Source organism: Schistocerca gregaria, chromosome 8, assembly GCF_023897955.1.
Source record: "Schistocerca gregaria isolate iqSchGreg1 chromosome 8, iqSchGreg1.2, whole genome shotgun sequence".
Lineage (NCBI taxonomy): Eukaryota > Metazoa > Arthropoda > Insecta > Orthoptera > Acrididae > Schistocerca > Schistocerca gregaria.
In genome coordinates this window covers 122,600,040-122,619,889 of record NC_064927.1, presented here as the reverse complement: position 1 = coordinate 122,619,889, position 19,850 = coordinate 122,600,040, and the positions used below count along the sequence as shown (strand labels likewise).

Sequence of the window (19,850 nt, the reverse complement as noted above, 5' to 3'; positions counted from 1 at the left end):
AACTAATATAACATTCAGTGGGATTAAACAGCTTCTGATAACATCGGTAATCTGTCAAGAGAACACTCTGCATGTGAACCATAAAATCAGAGTGATAAAGAAGTTCACGTGAATTCCTGAAACTGCGTCTCACTTGACGCCTTGCTGTAAATTACATTACATGAAACAGTTAATGAAATTGCTACGGGGCAGCCGAGGTCCTGTTATACGACACACAGTTCAGTACCTCGGCTCCTACGGTGTACTGCTATTTCCAAGTTGCAAGCATCTGCGGGAGGGGGGGGGGGGGGGGGGGGGGTTGATGGGCTGGGAGTAAACATCACAGATATGATTTACTTATCTGGCGCGCGACCGTTTCGTGTTTACAGACGAGCAATGATCACTTTTTTAATGACCAGGATAACATCTCACGTTTTTCCAGATCACGTGTAACTTACCCAAGCAAGGCCGTCGTGGTGAAACGTACATTGATAAAAGTTGCCTGTACTCAATTTAGTTTTGCCTAAGCCACAGCTGCGCTTCCTAGTTATACGTACTGCAGGTTTCTCAGATTGTAGTGTATTAATGTAAGTTCTGATTGCGTTGACGCGAGTGCACAGGAAACTGGGAACAATATCTTCTACGTTCCTTAGCAGCCAGTGTTTGTGGTGGTCTCATATCCACTTATCAGGAAATACAGAAAGCCATTGCCTGACAGTTACAAAAGATTGAGAAGTGCGAATTATATGCCAGATACTTCCTAAACGAGTGAAGACAGTTACGCTTCCACCTCTGCCCTCCCTGTGATGCAGAGTCTGACTACATACCTGACTCCTCAGTTCCACACTCACTGAAGAACTATACTGTGCACATGATTTATTCTTATTTACAAGATATTTATTACTTTTGAACACTTTGCAACTAGCAACATTTGGCAACCTCATGGCATGAGGCGTTGACATGCTGCACAGAATTGACATATGCAGACACCGTACTTTCAGATTTTCCCTGTAAGGGTCGTGTGTAAATAAGAACAAGGTAAGAACGTCACATTTTAAATTCGTTAACACCAGCTGGCTTGGCATAGTGGCAGCCAGTGACCTCGTGGGAGTATTAAATATGAAGCCATTCTGCCAGTTTCTGAAGTATCTTATTTCCCCAGAAGACTAAGTATCATGTTCGCTGGATTTCATCCAGTCTTGGCATGAGGAGAGTCGTTTTCTTGTTATCGAGGAATCTGTCGGTCTATACTTTTTTTTCACCCACACCTGAAGCCGAAGTATTATGAAATTAACTTCAGACTCGTTCAGACTGCCATTGAGTATTAATTCTGTAAATTACATGCAAATGAGGGAACATTTTATATTCTGCCAGCTTTATCAGAATCTATGATCTTCAATGTGGATAGGAAGTGGAATCAGCTGTTGTGCCTTCTGAAGAAGGCAACCTCTTATCCATGATGAGCAACTTTATCTGCAAGGGTATTTAAATACCACTCCCCACACTGAGGTTACATACTAAGCAGATCTTAGGAGCAGCATCTATTAACAGGTAGATATGATTGGGAAGGTATCCCAGCACTGTGTGGTTGCATATGAGAAAGCAACAGTATTTGACACTTATTTCACTTAATGTATTTGATGTCAGTGGTCCAGGTCACTCATGAGCCACGTGGGGGGGGGGATTTATTTTTTTGGCAGAGGGGCATGGCAGTTTTGGAATTCAAAAAATTTGAATGCACCCACTAATGTGATTGGTTACTTTAGAACCTTCCCTGCTACTGATACCTTCAATGACATTACTCCTATTATTACTTATGCAGAACTACAGTGAGGTCTGCCAGGAAGGAATGTTCTGTTGTATATCATCCAGCAGCCCATGTAGTCCTTTAGGTACTGCCACCAATAGGCATTTTATTGGTATACTGCCAGTGGTGAAGTTTGGTCTGTCCATTCTCAGTAACTAGGTTAAGAAGCAGTAAGACTGCCAGAAGATAATTGCAAGGCATGATACAAAGAAACTTAGTACTAAAGAGTTTTGAGCAAACCTTCCTAGGAGCACTGACTGGGAAGTGACCTTTGCATGACAATTTTTTTAGAGTAAATTTACTTAGGGACAGACTCCAAGAAAATGTCTTTCATGGGGAACTGATTGTTGAGCAGTTACATGCTTTGCAGTAAGCATTAAGAGATCGGAATAGAAACGAGTTTATCATAAGGGAGGGTAAGGATATTCGTCTTTTGTGTTGAAACCTAGTGTATTTTAATTCCTTCTTGAGTACAGACAATCTCCAATTGGAAAGTCACATTTCAGATGAACAAAATCACAGCAAGAATGAATTCATTGTTTTTATCATTACTTTCAATACTACTGGAAGTGAAATGTTAAGGGAAGTATGTAATTGGCAACTTTATATCATTTAAAGGTATGTAATTTTATTAACTTACAGTAAATTCAGTACAAAGTTCAAGATTTTAGGAAACACTTAAATGCATATAACAATTACACCAAATGCAGAATACAAAAATACTTTAGGAACATCAAGATCTGTTCAGCTGAAAACTACAATTTTTAAATTTTAATATTAAAATATCAAACTGGAATAAATATAGAAGCTAATAAATGAGCAGACGAATTTTTAACAGCAAATATCAACTAAACTATTATGAAGCTGTATGACTTGATATGGAATCAATTTTCCTACAAATTTAACAATTGGCATTCGAAAAATTGAAATAATTATCTTCAGTGGTGAAAGATGCAGTCTTAGATTGCTTTGTAAATTCTCGTGCACACAAGGTCGTCCACTGTTATGGTCTGAAAAACAAAAATTCAAAGTTAATCAACTTTCCAGCACAGTTTGACATTTGTCATTTAAAAACTTTGCATATTTTAGCATTTGTTTGAAACTAACCAGTTAACAAAATACAAAAGCTAGTCTTTAACAAAGTTTGTCTGTAGGTCTAGTTTTCAGACTTTAGAAATCGACAACTTTGACTAAAATGTGAGCTTGAAATTGGGTGAGGTTAAATGCTTGAACTCCAAGATCTCCCAGTTTCTACACTGGAACACTTTCAGAACATATATCATTATTAAACTTCCAACAATAGAACGAATAGACCACTACCATTATTTTCCACACTTTTGGAAAGAAGACATTGCAATACACAAAAGTTGTCTAGTGGTTTATCATAAGATGGTAACTTCCTATTTGGAGATTTAAGAAATTCAAAGGTGTTTACAATAACTTTAACCTTTAAGCACATTTCACCCCTTATTGAAAATGAGTAATGTGAGCACCTACCAGTAGTCAGTAGTACAAAAATACTCATTTTACACCCCCCCCCCCCCCCCATTTGCAAAGATATCATGTAATTATTACATTACTGCAGTGATTCTAAGACAAGGAACACTAAGAATACCCAGATACCTACTTACAAGATATTAGCATGCATATTGTATCTAGTAACTTGTTGCATACCTTGAAATGGGAAAGGTATGTGAGCAGTGAGAGACTGCAGTAAGAATTAAGTACAGCACATGACTAAAAGGAGTGAGGCAGCATCCTTGTGCCACAGGTAAATTTGTTTAAGTACACAAATCATAGCTTTTAACAAATCTTAAGTTTGATTTTGCGAAACTTTTACTGAGTATCCAAGGTAAAAATTTACTTTATTATGTACCAATATCTGCATAGATTCCCTCTAGTGGTATTGATTTATTTTATTAACTCTTGTTAGCACCAACACTCGACTGTATTTACAGACATTGAGGTTCTGACTGCTTTAAGCTGCAAAGCATAGCTTATATAAGGACAACCAACTGGAGGTCCGAATCTTATGAATCTTCAGAGGTAGATTTAATGAAATGTTAGCTGGCTGACAAAAGTTAAGTGTATCTTTCAAATCAAAGGAAGGAATGCATCACAAACACTATTAGGTTACGCCAGTTTCCGTAAGTCATATGAGCGTTACCTGGAACAGTACCTGGCGTACACGTTTTCAAATCATGTATGTGAATAGCAAGTTTTTAATATTGCAACTAATGAATTGGCATGCATATTTTAAATTCATACGATGTAGGGCTAAATGCCGGCACTGTTATTGGCTTTCATGGTTAGCTAAATTTCACCCTATTTTCAATGGTATGAGATAAATGCCTCAATATAGTTCACATTGAAATCTTTTCATTACTTTTGCTGAAACTACGAACGCCATTTCTGCCAAGTTTTGTATTTTTAGTAAAAAATACTAATGATTTTAGTTATAACTATACAAAATACTGCGAAAAACGCCGCAACATACGAAGAATGTTTTAGATGGAAGTCAATATTACTAAAGGGGACATCTGTTCTGAAACATGCCACCTGACCACCCCTCCAGAGTGGGTGGGGTGAGCAGTACTTTCAAGTGGAATCCCTATTTTCTGTGTATAATCTGATGGTATGCTAAAAGATGAACGATTTAACGAAACCAGTGCATTCGTTGCAGATGGCGCTGTGATCTAAAAATATCAAGTGTGCCAACTTTTGTAATTAATAACTGAGGAATTTGATTCTACACTAACTTACGACGTATATGAACATTAGTGTCTTAACGGTTTAGCATCATGATCTGTATTTAGTGTTGTAAATGCTGTAGTACAATTAGGAATCACGTTTAGCGTGATCCAGGAAAGACTACGTTGATGTCTCTTCTGTTGTCAGGATGCTTTACCCATGAGTCCTCTTGCCAGTCCCCACGGGGGTATTTTGTTTTATACGAACAAAAAAAAAAAATACATTGATATCAATCTGATCATGCTGAACAGTTTCTAGTCGTACACAAATGGCTAACCTTATCGTACTGCACAATTGTTACAATATGAGTGTTTACGTTTACATACTAAGTTTAGAATCCAAAGCGTTAGTACTTGATTGCAGGAAGGTAGAAGACTAGAATTGTCTATTATACCGTTGTCTACCACGAATGGTCAGTAGTTTAAGTGGACCACATTTTTGGTGTAGAATCCGAAAAGTTCTCCAGACGGAGAATTATTGAACATTTCACCCAGGTCTGGCACGTGCTGTGGGTAGGAGGCCGCCATGCCTAGCAAGGAGATGTTCCTTGAACATTAGCTTTTTCTCCCCGATCTTCGCACAATGCATCGTTTCCGAGACATGTCTAGTCAAAAACTTATGTGCAGGCTGATGCTTACTAACGTTGAGAAGATTTGACGAGACAGCTGAGGCCAAGGCAATCTACTACACATTGTGCCGCAAATGTTAGCAAATATCACGAAAGCTGATATTTAACATGTGACGTAAGCGTAAGTACATCTCCGCACTACAACTGTTGAAGCTATCGGTCTGTCGCACTTCATCACAATGCAAGTGAACTGTTTACGTCGGGTTGGATCAGGACGTAAGTCTGATATTACAGAAACTACTTTCATTGCCTGCGACCATTTTCATATTAACAGTAAGGCGGTCTCCGATGGTTTACTGTGAAGTACAGCCCAACATAAAATCTACTGTATTTTGTCACAAGTAAATGAGTACAAGCTTCCGAAATGCGTCGTTACTTGCTAGTGATCTGCGTTTTTGTTACTGACGAAGGGGGCGAAAAAATACGAAGTAGCAACTTTTGCCTGGGTACAGCAAGGACAGCTTATTCCTACGTTTACAACTGACCACATTTACGAAAGGTGTCCGAATGGCACCGTTGGCTTCAGTGCAAGCACTGCGACGTTCAATAGTCTTTACACACGCTCAAAAATACCCCGCACTTTGTTACCTATGTTCAACATTTGCTATCAATTTTGGGTGTCTAACATTTGCAGCAATGGGTCAGTAAGTTATTTGTCCCACCCTCTTGTACATCACTTCGTAGGTTTTTGAACGCCAGAGTATCTGGAGAGCACCGTTGCTGCTAAATTTTGAATTTACAAATTTTGTGCTATATTATCGTTTTACACGGAGTATACTGTTCATCTGAATAAATTTATGCTCTTTAAGTTGACAATGAAGTACTGGGCAAAATATAGAAAATGATGTACCAGAGAAATCTTAAGACAAAAAGCTAGACAGGACATTTGTGATTAATGTGCCTAGGAAGTTCACTTTCGTATTGCGAAAGCTGAGGAAATACGTAGTTCACAACACCAATAAAAGATATTAGAACGAACTTCTAGGAACGACATGGAAGTAACAATAGAAATTTTTATTGGCTTAAATTTAGACGTCAAATTCCTGATTTCGTGTGTTATAAATCTTTTATAGCAAGCTATGCCAAAAGCATGAAAATTGGTGCCAAGGTTGTTTAGGGGCTTATCCACGTTTGCTCAACGACAGCTCGGAATAATTTCTGCTGTTTTTGCTAGAAGCAACGGCTATGCTGTGGTACTGTCGATAAGAAACCAGTAATTATAGAAATACAGTCAAATGCCTTCCTGACATACTCGGTATTAACCCTCGAAACACGTAAGTTATCTTTACTATGACATTTTACGGCGTTCTGAACAGGATACTCAAGTGGGAAAGAGGGGGACATCCAAGACATTTGTTTACGGATTTCATTTCGCTAGTGTCCAATGCAATAGCCCACATCTTTGCTACGCATTTTGTCTTAGGGACTTTATGAACTGGCTTTATTATAGGATTTGACAAGTGCCTGAACCGTTTCTTGAAGCAGCATGACTATTCTCAAAAATAGAAAGAAGTCACTTGGAATTAGATATCTCAGCATTAAAATCAGATCCTTAACGTAAATTTTAATGGCTTTGTGGTAGGGTTGAAGACCCATTGTCAATTCAATGATTCAGATCCGGCTGGTAGCAACTTTTGTGTAACTTAAGATGCAAACTTAATCCTAATTTTACTGGAGATCGCTTTAGTTACTAACCCGAAGGAAAAGTTTTATCGAAATAAAAATGTTCCTTCATAGGCTAACATTATGGATATCTAACGTTTTATCTCGACGTAAGTATTTTATTCGGTGTTTTGCTATTCATTAATTGTGCATTTCGATGTGATCAGTAATCGAAAATTGAAGCTTTAAAAATTTCATACCATTAAACGCTGCTATTAGGCACAATAAATTTCGTTATGTTTTGTTGTCCTGTGACCTTCAGAAAAATTCAAAATTTTAAATCTGCCTCAATTTAAATTTTTCGATACATGACACTAATGGCTTAACATTGAAACCGACAGCGAAAACAGTAAAGCAGAGTATTTCGATCCGAGTCATGGAACAATTCTCGTAGTCATGCAAGTTTGCTTGACTCTTGGTGGGGAAATTTAAGTTAATACAGTTTCAATGAACAGAAGATGCTAACTAAGACAATTTTTTCGAAATCTGTGAGATCGTACTGCCTTAGGAACTTTATGTTCCGGCAACGATCAGAACATTATGAAATCGCCGAGGGGCAATTGCAAAGGTTTTGTTAATAAACTGCACACTATTTCTAGCTACCGCCTAGCTCTTGCGCCACACGGTCTACCCACTCAAGTATCAGACCGCGAGGTATTTTTAGCGGACAGGTTGAGCTATTTGACCTGGATTGAGAGAAATGCTCCAGCTACACGCCGACCAGATTTGTTATCACTTTACTCACCATCTTCACCTCTTCGGCTGAAAACTCTCGCACAATTGTGGTGGTCTTCTCGCCCTTCTGGATGTGGTGCAGCTTGTTACCGTCCTGGGTGATTGTCGACTTTACTTTGCGGCCGTCCGGAGTCTCCTCCTCGAACTCCTCGCCCAGTTTGAAGGTGATGACCGTGTTCTTGAACGTGGACGAGGACTTTAGCGTGTACGTGTCGCCGTCCTTCGTCAGCTCGATGACGGGGCTCACCGCGTTGCCCATCTTGCGGGTCACCATGCCCACACCTGGAACGGAAGAGGTCACGCCATTGTACTATATTTACACTATCATACTCAACTAATATGCACGGAAATCAAAATTCAAGTTTTGACAGTGTTAACGACATTGGGCTCTGGCCCAAGGCATTTTTGTGCCGATCACTGTCTAAGATAAAATTTCTTGCATACATTTTGCATTATGTACAGGAACTGAAATCACTACCAACTCCCACCTTAAGGAACAAGCAATTCATGGGTTACATGAATTGCCTAGCAGTAGCACGTGATGCACTCATCACATAATTCCATTCTGATAGTTATGGTTTCTGGGAATTGGATAATACTAGCAAAATAAATAGCTAGAAAAATCTTCAGGTTATGAAAATCATGTCGAATGATCATACAAAAAGAGTATCAGTTGAACTATCTACGGAAACCTTATGGGGAAAAGAAATTAAGTTCTGCAAAATATCAGAACCAACCCTGACATGGTCTATGGATTGCAACGAACAAATGAACGAAGGAAAGAAGCATCGGATATGCTACTCCTAAGAAGCTTAGCTTGGTGCTACTATCTAGAAATAGTAATGCGAACAAGGAGGGAATGGATGAAGTTTATTACGGAAACTTAATTTGACAGAGCTGCGTCAAGAATGGAAGACAGCAGAAAATCAAGGTTGAGGGGGAATTAGATGTTAGGAAGCCTGAAGACCAGGTGGAAATAATAGGTCGTACTAGGCAAATGCTTAACTGATGCATGTTTTCTGCCAGTGTCGTTCAACGACCAATTTTTAGTATGCTGGATGGTACAAAAGCCATATTAATCTAGAACAAAGCGAAAGAAAGTCAAGTTAAATGCCTAGTAGGCCACTGAAGAAAACAGCACCGATTCTTACACACGAGAAGCTCTAATTCAAGTTTGTGGCAGCTCTATGATCTTCGGCAGAAGTCTGATGACCACCACAACCCAACCGTTGCGCTTTAACATGTTAAGCTTTTTCCAGTTCTGAGGTCTACTGCATCTTCATAGCCACTAATGAAGTTTCAAGTACTAGACAAAATACGGCACAAACGTCCCTTTGACTAGACAAAATACGGCACAAACGTCCCTTTGACTAGACAAAATACGGCACAAACGTCCCTTTGACTAGACAAAATACGGCACAAACGTCCCTTTGACTAGACAAAATACGGCACAAACGTCCCTTTGACTAGACAAAATACGGCACAAACGTCCCTTTGACTAGACAAAATACGGCACAAACGTCCCTTTGACTAGACAAAATACGGCACAAACGTCCCTTTGACTAGACAAAATACGGCACAAACGTCCCTTTGACTAGACAAAATACGGCACAAACGTCCCTTTGACTAGACAAAATACGGCACAAACGTCCCTTTGACTAGACAAAATACGGCACAAACGTCCCTTTGACTAGACAAAATACGGCACAAACGTCCCTTTGACTAGACAAAATACGGCACAAACGTCCCTTTGACTAGACAAAATACGGCACAAACGTCCCTTTGACTAGACAAAATACGGCACAAACGTCCCTTTGACTAGACAAAATACGGCACAAACGTCCCTTTGACTAGACAAAATACGGCACAAACGTCCCTTTGACTAGACAAAATACGGCACAAACGTCCCTTTGACTAGACAAAATACGGCACAAACGTCCCTTTGACTAGACAAAATACGGCACAAACGTCCCTTTGACTAGACAAAATACGGCACAAACGTCCCTTTGACTAGACAAAATACGGCACAAACGTCCCTTTGACTAGACAAAATACGGCACAAACGTCCCTTTGACTAGACAAAATACGGCACAAACGTCCCTTTGACTAGACAAAATACGGCACAAACGTCCCTTTGACTAGTCCCACCGTCCATGGAACTAAAGCAAGGCAAGAAACTAAGTCCTTCGATTCCAAAGCAGCCATTAGTAAAATCTACGAATCAAGGTCTTCAGTTTTCAACTGAAAAAACTGAATACTCTGCCAGGCAGGGTGATATTAGTGTCAGCAAGGAAAGCAGAGCTGACTGACTCCTGATACACATGGAACACGCGTTAAGTAAGCCAGCTCGCATCAGTGAGTGCAGGCTCAGGTGGGCGTGGCGAAGTTAGAACACTGATGCGTTTGTACAGGTGCATTACTGTGCAAAATTCTCCAGTAAATCGTAGAACACACGAAATAGCGTCTGAATCAGAAAGCAGCGCACCGTGTAACTTAAAATGTAAGTTGGCTGCAGCACGCCAGCCGCAATCACAATCTCTCTAAGAAATTATTGTACTCAGAGAAACGAAGTAGAACCTGCTGCAATCAGACTTTATTCCATGATGTAAAAAGCTTATCCTAAGGAAATGCGGAAAGGAATTTGAAGTGAAGGTAACTGAGAATATACCAACTAAGATAATATTTTAAAACTGCTCAGTTATCAAACTAAACTGTTCAAAGCGATTGTATGAGAATTAATATGTGCATGTTAAGATCCTCTGCAATCATTCTTCATGTCGCAATATATCTTAATTTTTAAACAGGCTTTGCTTGTAATAAGCTGTGTATCGCTAGTGCGTACTAATGCAATGATGAACGAACAGGTTAACAGACCACATTAAACTTGTGCAGTCAAAATTGTATATGTGAGCCTGCATGTCAGCAGCCTAACCCGTAAGATTGATGTGCTCGTGAAAATTCATGCAAAACGTTCATCTGCACCTAATATTTGCTCCTAATATTAAGTCATTTTTAGTTTGACGCTTTGACTAACATTGAGACGAAAACAATTATTGTAAGAGGACCTAAGGCTCTGCAGTTTGCTTTTCCGGTTGGAAGGTGTACGCCCAGTCAGATAAAGACCATGTATTCTAATTTTGACGGTAGCATTTCCTCTAAATACGAGAAATTATTTGTGAACTAATAAAACATACGTTTGAAGTCACAACTTTGCTATCGAGGAAAATCACACCCATATGCATGGCAGTAAGTTTATCGGTACGCGTCATGCCAATTGCAGACGTCTTATCCCCGTACTAAGTACTGGTTCCTTTTCACCTCCCTGCGAGCTATAATTGCATTTGCAGATTTCGGAAATCAGCCGTTGGATGTGACGTTCACATATGCTCATCTCTCCAAGACTAACAAAGCGTATAAATGTGAAAAGACTTTTGCATTAAAAATCTACCATTTGCTCCCTCACTTCAGTGGAAGACTAAAAGTGACTGCCTCAATGTTTGTCGTGGCATTCTTACTCTGGAGTGTATAGAATTTGTTTTAATTTACAACACGCTTACTTATGTCACTGCTGTTGAGGCTAATTTCAGTTAGCGGGACCGAAAACTTAAGATCAGCTTAAGTGATTGGAGATTCAATACTCAGGCACAACTCCATTCGCATATAGTTCTGAAGCCATTACTAGTTTGTTAACCAATGTCTGTAGCAACTTTTGCAAGACATGTTAACCTCATTGCCGATGACACTCACACGGAATCTGATGACCAGAAATCCGAAGGTTGGGCCTTAAGAATTGTAACTAAAAAAAAAAAAAAAAACACTAAAGACTATTCCGGTACGAAGTATTTAACATCTAACACTAGTCAATCCCTCGCTGAACTTGCCGACAAAGGAGGGGGGGGGGGGGGGGGGACGACGTCGAACGGGCCGATTTACAGCGTATACTTTTACAAATAAATTCAGAAAACTGTCATAACCAGGAAGGATTCAGGATTCACTCATTGCAGTGAAAGTTCGAAAACAATTTTTATGTGAAATTATTTTTCCGTTTACTAATGGCTGCAGTTGTTGCTATAGGTACACTTTTCTTAACGAGTTAGAGATTTGATGAATTTTGCACATCACACACATACTCACAGGTGTATGAAGCTAGAATTTATGAAAAACGAATGAACGGTTGTATTTTAAACTTCATGTTTAGAAAAAACATGAAATTTTCTAGTTAATTACCTCAATTTTTACCACAGTATTTAATATGTTTCGAAAATTTTAGAGTTTCATACTCCTTTGAGTAGGGTTTGTATGCTGTGCAAAATTCACCGAATGATGAAAGTACCTATACCAACATGTACTCCCATTAGTAACTGAAAAAAAAATGATATCACATGTAAAATTCTTTCGTTACGTTTTCGAACTTCCATTGCTATGAGAAAATTCTGAATGCTTCCTGGTGATGCAGACAACGTCTTGTCTTTTTGTATTATGAAGTATAGACAGTGGAAATTAAAATGTCCTGTGGTGCCTCTTCTGCTTCCTACCCCCCCCCCCCCCCCCCCTCTTAAACCATTGATGTCAAGTACCTGTTAGGTTAATGACATGTTGCCAACAAGCCGTTAGCTTTCCACCTGGAAGCTCGCTCTGACCACAGTCATGGCAGCGACCCTTCGAAGCAGACCAGCTTATCGACGTGAAAGAATAATTATCGCACTTCGTTGTTCAGCAGCTCTGTCAGTGGTTGACAACTACTGGCTGGGGAACTCCCCACCAAGTACACGCAAGAACACCAAGCTCTTTAGTTCAGTCCTGTATGAACCACGACTGCAACATAGCATGCATAAATCACACGACAGGACGCGAGGTATGTTTTCAACATGCCGCACATATATGGGAAGACAAATTGACGCCTACGCGTGGGACACTTCAGCATGTCCTTACCATCACAAAGAATTGGAACATCCAATATTGGGCCGAAGTTTTTGAATATCTCAGAAATACAAATTTGAAGTGAAACAGTGCCGCGCGTTGGATTATGAACACCAACCCCGCCGGCACCTCCACCACCTTCCAAGACTCGTGAATGAACACGGTAACTGCCTCAAGCTACATCGCCGGGGGCCCCACCAGCCACGTAGCTAAACACGCGGCCCCTAGCTGGCCTTGACCGCCACGGCGAAAGCTGTATGCCGAGGCGTCCGCAGTTTACGGCCGAACCGTTTAGCCACATCGGACACCTGAACATTTAACTACTCCGCAGGGAGGCACAATGAGCTTCATAAATTAGCAATTGATTCAGGAAAACAATGTAGCTGATTAAGCAGAAACTAAATCTCAAAGGCTTCCACGTCTCCTCGACGAGGATGCGACTACAATTCTACAACCGTAAACTACGTTGGCATGACCAGCATTAACAATACATGACACTCGACAGGTACCTGTCGAGATTCGAGGGGGTGGGGGGATAGAAATTTAGTGTCGTTTACATTCGTCAGCTACCAGGCAATACCAGTACGCGTACATAGAGTTTACGTCTACGGAGCTTATACAACATTATGGCTCGATTCCAAAACTGGACTATCACAGCACATCTGCCATACAAATAAGATTTATTTTACTGTTCATAACCTGAAACGAAAACCGCAGCTGCAAACTACGCCAGTAAAAGTTCCTCATACCATATGTAGTTGTTTATAGCAAAATCCAGGAATTTTGTTCAGATCAAAACGGATCATGCTCAAATATTTAGACTGAAAAAATTGCTCGAGTACATGCCGGGATTATCTACGAAGAACGAAAGTAGAGCAACTTCAAGTGCCAACAAATTGCTTTCAGATAAATTTCCTCTTGAAGGGGCCACTCAGGAATCACGAAATAGTTATCAGTGAAATATTTACAATCGTGTTAACCGTCCGCGTTCAAAACCTAACGTTCTACGATAATGATATTGGTCTCATACAAAGACGCTGAAATGAACTCACCGAGCGCTTTCATCACTTCATCAAAATTCTCGCTCTTGTCGAGCTTGTATTTGCGACCAACAAATTCGTCCACAGACATGATGGCGTAACGCTGCTAGTAACACTGGAAGACTGCAACAACCAACGTTCACACGTACTCGCACACACCCCCACAGAGCGACCGCAAACTAACGTGAGTAGCGTTCGCAGCTGCCGCTTTATACAGCCGCTACGCTGCCGAGATGACGTAGGGCGAAGGCACGGCTCGAGTGCTCGGAGAGGGGGTGATCACGTGACACAACGCAAGGCGGCAAATACCTCGGGCCGCGCGCGCGCGGAGCACACCCACAACGGAATTCGGACGAAACGATCCGTCTGACGATCTTTTTTTATCCCGTGAAAGTTCGCTCTTTTATTGCGATCAGTTTAAAACTATTCCCTCTTTCAAAGACGTTATGGTGTGGCGCCACTGTCTCACGGAGCTTCGCGGTCTAGATACTCTTGACTTTTATGAAAAGATCGATATCTTATCGAGATTTAGAGATACTTATTCGACATTTGTCGTCGATTACAAAGTGACATATTTTCCAAGTAATTCTTCGTTGTAGAGGTGACGATGATGTCACACTTCACGACTGAAGAAAAGGTGATTAATAGCACAAACAAATTCAAAATAGAAGACAATTTTTAAAGCAGTGTACAAAATTTTATTCGAAGTAGACTGGTGATAAATAATTATGCCGTTCGATCGCGCAAGAACTACGATCCGAAGTAAGAAGAAAAAATAATTAAACAATTTTCTAAAATTACGAAATCACTGCAGAGAACAAGTAAAATAAAGCTTCCTCAGTCCGAAGGCTGAGTGTTGCACAAAACCTGCTGTTTGGAGTTGACAGTAAATCGAACTCCAGATCCTTCTGTTTGTGTCAGTCATATACCCACTGAAAACAGTTCATCTTGGGTTTTTTAGAAGAACTGCACAGCTGTTTATCTCGGATTTATAGAAGAACTGCAGAGGGTAGAATGCAGGAGTGGAAATCCATAACACCTTTCTGTAGCCCATGCATAGTAAGTAATTAAGACATGCCATTTGTGGACAAGTTGCGAATGATTGCTTCTCAGGAAACCAATAGGACTGACGCAAATCGACGTGCATCCTAACACGGTCTTAAAATTTGTCAATGCAATCGCATGAAAACGTACCATTGAAGCAAAACAAAGATGTGTAATTCTGCAGCAGAACAATTGTCAAATAACAGTAGTAAGCGTGCGGGCTAGCTCAAAATATAAAAGTAATAATGAAGACATTTCTTACCAGGTATCAACACGAAGACACTATTTAAAAACTGAAAAATATTACCCTCCTAAACAACAGATATTACCCGAAACTACACAAGGCCATTACTGTTTTATGGCATAGGCAAGACATAGAGGCTACGAGCACTCGATGTACGTGAACGCAGTAGTCAGATACCTCATTACCTACTTCTGTAACTTCTCTGCGAGTTATTATGAAGTGATTGGCTGAGGGCATTTCCCTTCTCATTCACGGCCGGAAAGCGCAAGCTATATCTTGACTGATTTTATCTGCACAGTGTCCACGGTACCGGCACGTGAGGGTGAAGGTTGGGGGTGGGGGAGAGGGAGCGCCTGAAGAACGTTCAAAATTTCTTAGTGACCACACCCGAAAAAGTGCGTAAGTTCAGAGCCACAGGGTGACAATTATTGAAATATATGAAACATAATCATCATAACTTTTAAGCGGTTTGCGTTAGGGCGTTAAAACTGCACGGATGGCCGCGGTGCATGATGGGAATTACTATGCGATGTATGGTTTGGTTTAGTGACGAAGTCCACTTTCATTTGAATGGGTTCGTCAATCAAATTGGCCCATTTGGAGGATTGAGAATCCGCTTTTCACGATCGAGAAGTCTTTTCGTCCTCAACAGGTGACTGTGTGGTGTCCAGTGTCCAGTCACGGAATCATCGGCGCGATATTCCTTGATGGCACGGTGACTACCGAACGGTACTTGAAGGTTTTGGAAGATGATTTCATCCCAATTATCCAAAGCGATCCTGATTTCGTCAATATGTGTTTCATCCAAGACGGAGCTCGACAGCATGGAAGCAGGAGAGTGTTTGACGTCCTAGAGCAGCACTCTGGGGACCGCATTCTGGCTCTGAGTTACCCAGAGGCCACTGGCATGGGCGCCGATTGGCGCCATATTCTATGAATCTGAACACTTGCCACTCCTATTTGCGGAGATTAATTAAAGACAAGGTGTATAACAGTAACCCGAAAACCACTGCTGAGCTGGAAACAGCCATTCAGGAGGTCATCGACAGCGTCGATGTTTCCACACTTCAGCGGGTCATGCAGAATTTCGCTATTCGTCTGCTCCACATCATTGCCAATTATAGCAGGCATATCGAATTTGTCATAACCTAAATCTGAATATCTGTAGTGACGTTTGCATGTTGAATAGAGTGTATGCACGCCGTAGTTTGTAACTGATTTACGTTTTTTGCATGTACTTCAATAATTGTGATCCTGGAATTATTGGCTTTCGGAATAAGTTTAACAGGCAGACAGGGATATTCTGCATGTACTAATGTTTAGCTCGGCACACAAACAGGAAGTAATATTATCCAAGCATCGACACCATGCATACTAGGGATTTTTCGTAGGTGAAATGCCTTGGAAGTAGGTGCAGTCAGCTGTCTGAGATGAGTGGGAGGAAGGCTCCAAGGTTCGTGAGGTAGACTGAGCACATTCCCCCTCTATACAGCATCCAGATTAGGCCACTGGTAGAGGATAACCCTGAGTCGATTAACCCCTGGATCGATTAACACAGCGTTGTCTTCAGTGCCTCAATTGGAGTTCCTGTTCTTCCACAATTATTCGCTTTTGACTAGATAAATTAATTTGTCAGTCCGCTTTAAGTAATTTCATGTAACGTACATAAGCTACTTGTGCTGTCGCCAGTATACCGGTCGGCAAAGATGCAGCGCGAAGATCTGTAGAAGGCGCTGGATCAAGTGCACCTATCACCAGAGAGGCCAAAGACACACCGACAAGCAACAGGCCGACAACGCCCTCTCGACAGCAAGTATTTAGGCCGCCGCCGCTGACGGGAGGGCTCACTAACTCATATCCCAGTTGGCGTCTGTCAGTTCACATCGCAAGTTACGATAGTACATAGCGACCAGATTAGAGAAATACCAAGATTACCGATATTGCCTGCAAAGGAATATTACTGATGAGCTTGTACCACGAACAATGACTCTATTCAAGTTAAGTAGCAGCTTCTTGTATATAAAGAACCGTGTTAATCCACTTGTTCATTTGGGCCATAGAAAGAGGGTACTGGCCATCCATTGCAACATCCTCTCTCTTGCTTCCTACGGTACAAGACTCTACACTACTATTAACTGGAAAACATTTCCGCGATCTTGTAGATGACACTTACGGCTCATCATTGTCCCGGCTTCGATTCCTAGTGGCCAACTTGTATTTTCGATTGGGAGTAACGTCGAAGAAGAGACCTCATGAGGTTTATAAAGGCAGTAACAAACAGCGACATTGACAGATAAGCCTTTCAAGTATCATCAAGTCGGAAGTGCTAGACATTCATTTATTTATTCTGCGTTGAATTAGTTGCTGGACATTCACTATCGTTTCGCAGAATTTACAACATATTATTTGCTTTCGAAATAAAATTTCCTTGGCTTTCTATGCACACGAAGTGCGTGTAGTAAGCAAAGCAATGTGTGTTAACTGTACTGAGGCGCCCTTCTTAAGCAGTGCTTCAAGCATTGTGCGTCACAGGAACGGGTACAGATAAAACTAGAATGTCAATGTCGCACTTATGGAATACCCTGTCTTGCTGCTGGAAAACTAACTGCCCTCATTTACACAGATGTACGTCACAACTTGCGAAAGACTAAAATCTAACTTTGAAAGTTCACTGTCGCGTTAACATGTTGGGCATTAACCGATTCTTCTAGAGCGACCAAATACCGGTTTTATGAACGTCAGTTGCTTTACAGGGCTGGTGTCTGTAAGTCATCTGTTTCGATATTGCCAGTACGATGAAGTATACTCGTAATATTTTTGATAGTACGACAGTACTACTTCCTCGCGGCTCAAAATGAAATTGTATGGAGATCGGTAAGGGAGAGGGGGGAGGGTAGAGGAAGGGGGGTGTGTTAGTCACAGCGAGGACTGAAAAGCCTTACCCATGCCACTTGATGCTTGCGAAACTGTTTCATTTCGTCCATCCAAATCAGCTGTGCTGTACTGAAAACTGCGAAACTGTGTCTGGCGGAATATCATTGTACTCCAACATTTTGAAGATTTGGAACGCTAGAAACCTCCAGAATGAGTAAAGATACATTCCTATTCACGTGAGCAAATCAGCGAATATTTTGCAACCAACCACTGATTGTGTGTTAGAGCTTTGCCACTGAAAGCGAGAGTGGGTATAACAGTTCACAAATTAGGGAACTTTGGAATACAGGACTGTTGCCAAACAGTTAGATTCAGTTAATACAGTAGATACACAAGAAGTTCTGGAACTCTTTTCATCTAATGAAGATAAAGTGTGCTGATAATCAATTACACAATGAGAACGAATAATAACTTCATTGAAATGATAGCCCATTTTTCCGTAAAACGAGAAATAATTATTTATAACAACAACAAAAATTAGGTGTGGTACTCTGGTACTGGTAACTACCGAAGAAAGAACACAAGACGTTACAAACATGCAGAGATCACAGATTTCAGATTAATAATATACCGAAAAATCTGAACATCTCTTTTACAACAATAATAATACGTTTATAATCATGGAAGGTGAACGTGTTTTTAGCCGGCCGCAGTGGCCGTGCGGTTCTAGGCGCTACAATCTGGTGCCGAGCGACCGCTACGGTCGCAGGTTCGAATCCTGCCTCGGGCATGGATGTGTGTGATGTCCTTAGGTTAGTTAGGTTTAATTAGTTGTAAGTTCTAGGCGACTGATGACCTCAGAAGTTAAGTCGCATAGTGCTCAGAGCCATTTGAACGAGTTTTTATTGGTTAAATGAAAAACAGTTTATAGGACAAAATAGTAAAAATAGTTCTTTTCGTTCGATGAAATTCCAGGTTAACTGCCGGATGTCAACCGGCCGGCGTGGCCGAGTGCTTCTAGGCGCTTCAGTCCGGAACCGCACGACCGCAAAGGACGCAGGTTCGAATCCTGCATCGGACATGGATGTGTGTGATGTCGTTAGGTTGGTTAGGTTTAAGTAGTTCTGAGTTCTAGGGGACTGACGACCTCAGAAGTTAAGTCCCATAGTGCTCATAGCCATTTGAACCATTTTGCCGGATGTCAGTGACATACAGCCACGATATTTGTCAGTGACATACTGCCACGATATTTCGGCACATAGCTTATATCTGAAGATGGCCAGAACAGTAAGCACCGAAACATCGTGCCAAAAATTTACGACATCCGGCAGTTCGCCTTAAATATCATGGAACAATGTATACGACGGGAAAGTTTTAAATTTTCCAATGTTACTTTTTGTTACATGAGTATGTTGCTTTCTAGTTACAATATGAAAAGAGGTGTGGCGATTTCACATCTAGTGCCTGCTAGAATACACTTTACATCGGTGGGGAACGGTATATGTATATTTCTGAGCTTAAAAAGCAATTTTTATATGTGATATGTATTTGTAACACAAGAGAATAACGTGTGATTTAAATCTCCCAATGAACGACCGTTATAGTCAGAAACACTGGTGTCTTGGTTTTTCAGTTTCGGGAAAATGCCATTATTGAATCGCATCTTGATTAATGATGTTACAAGCGCTGTTCAATAAGTAATGCAACACTTTGTCTCGGCCAATTTCGATTGAAAAAATTCGGAATTTGTTGTGAGACATCGTTGGATATTTCCGCTTCAGCCCCTATCCATTTCATAAAGCTCCGATTGGTGGTGGTGCTTTTTTCTAGCCTTGAAAATGGCGTCTGTAACAGAAGGTCAACGAAGGACCACCTGTGCGGAATTGCTTGCGCGTACGAGGGAGGTTACTGATGCAGCGAGACGTTGTCTCTGACGTTGACCAGGAGAGTGGTTCCACGAGGACATTCAGGTCCTCCCAGTACGATGGCGTAAGCAGTCCCATTGGTCGGTAGTTTCGTTGAAAATAAAGTTTTGTACAGAAAAGAGTGGCGAATAATATAGTGTGCTGGGATCCTGAATGAAATCAAACTGCTTTCAGAAAAAAATGTAGTTATTCATTTGACGCTCCTTGTATAATGTTCCTACTTCTGTTCCTTCGTCTCATA

At 40.9% G+C, this 19,850-nt stretch overlaps 1 protein-coding gene across 3 annotated transcripts in view; it reads right to left on the bottom strand.

Annotated features, from left to right (window-relative positions):
- Window positions 1-2,397: 2,397 nt before the first annotated feature.
- The window catches only part of LOC126284716 (fatty acid-binding protein, muscle-like), a 161,054-nt gene continuing 143,601 nt past the window's right edge, over window positions 2,398-19,850 (bottom strand). For 2 of the 3 annotated variants that reach the window (XM_049983850.1, XM_049983848.1), the window contains exons 2-3: window positions 7,573-7,844; window positions 2,398-2,796 (exon numbers count right to left, since the gene is read on the bottom strand). In XM_049983850.1, the coding sequence (XP_049839807.1) occupies window positions 2,746-2,796; window positions 7,573-7,844 (323 nt within the window). In that variant the 3' untranslated portion in view covers window positions 2,398-2,745. Of the gene's footprint in view, window positions 2,797-7,572; window positions 7,845-13,534; window positions 13,916-19,850 lie in introns of those variants that run through there. The other variant, XM_049983849.1, reaches the window with a different exon arrangement.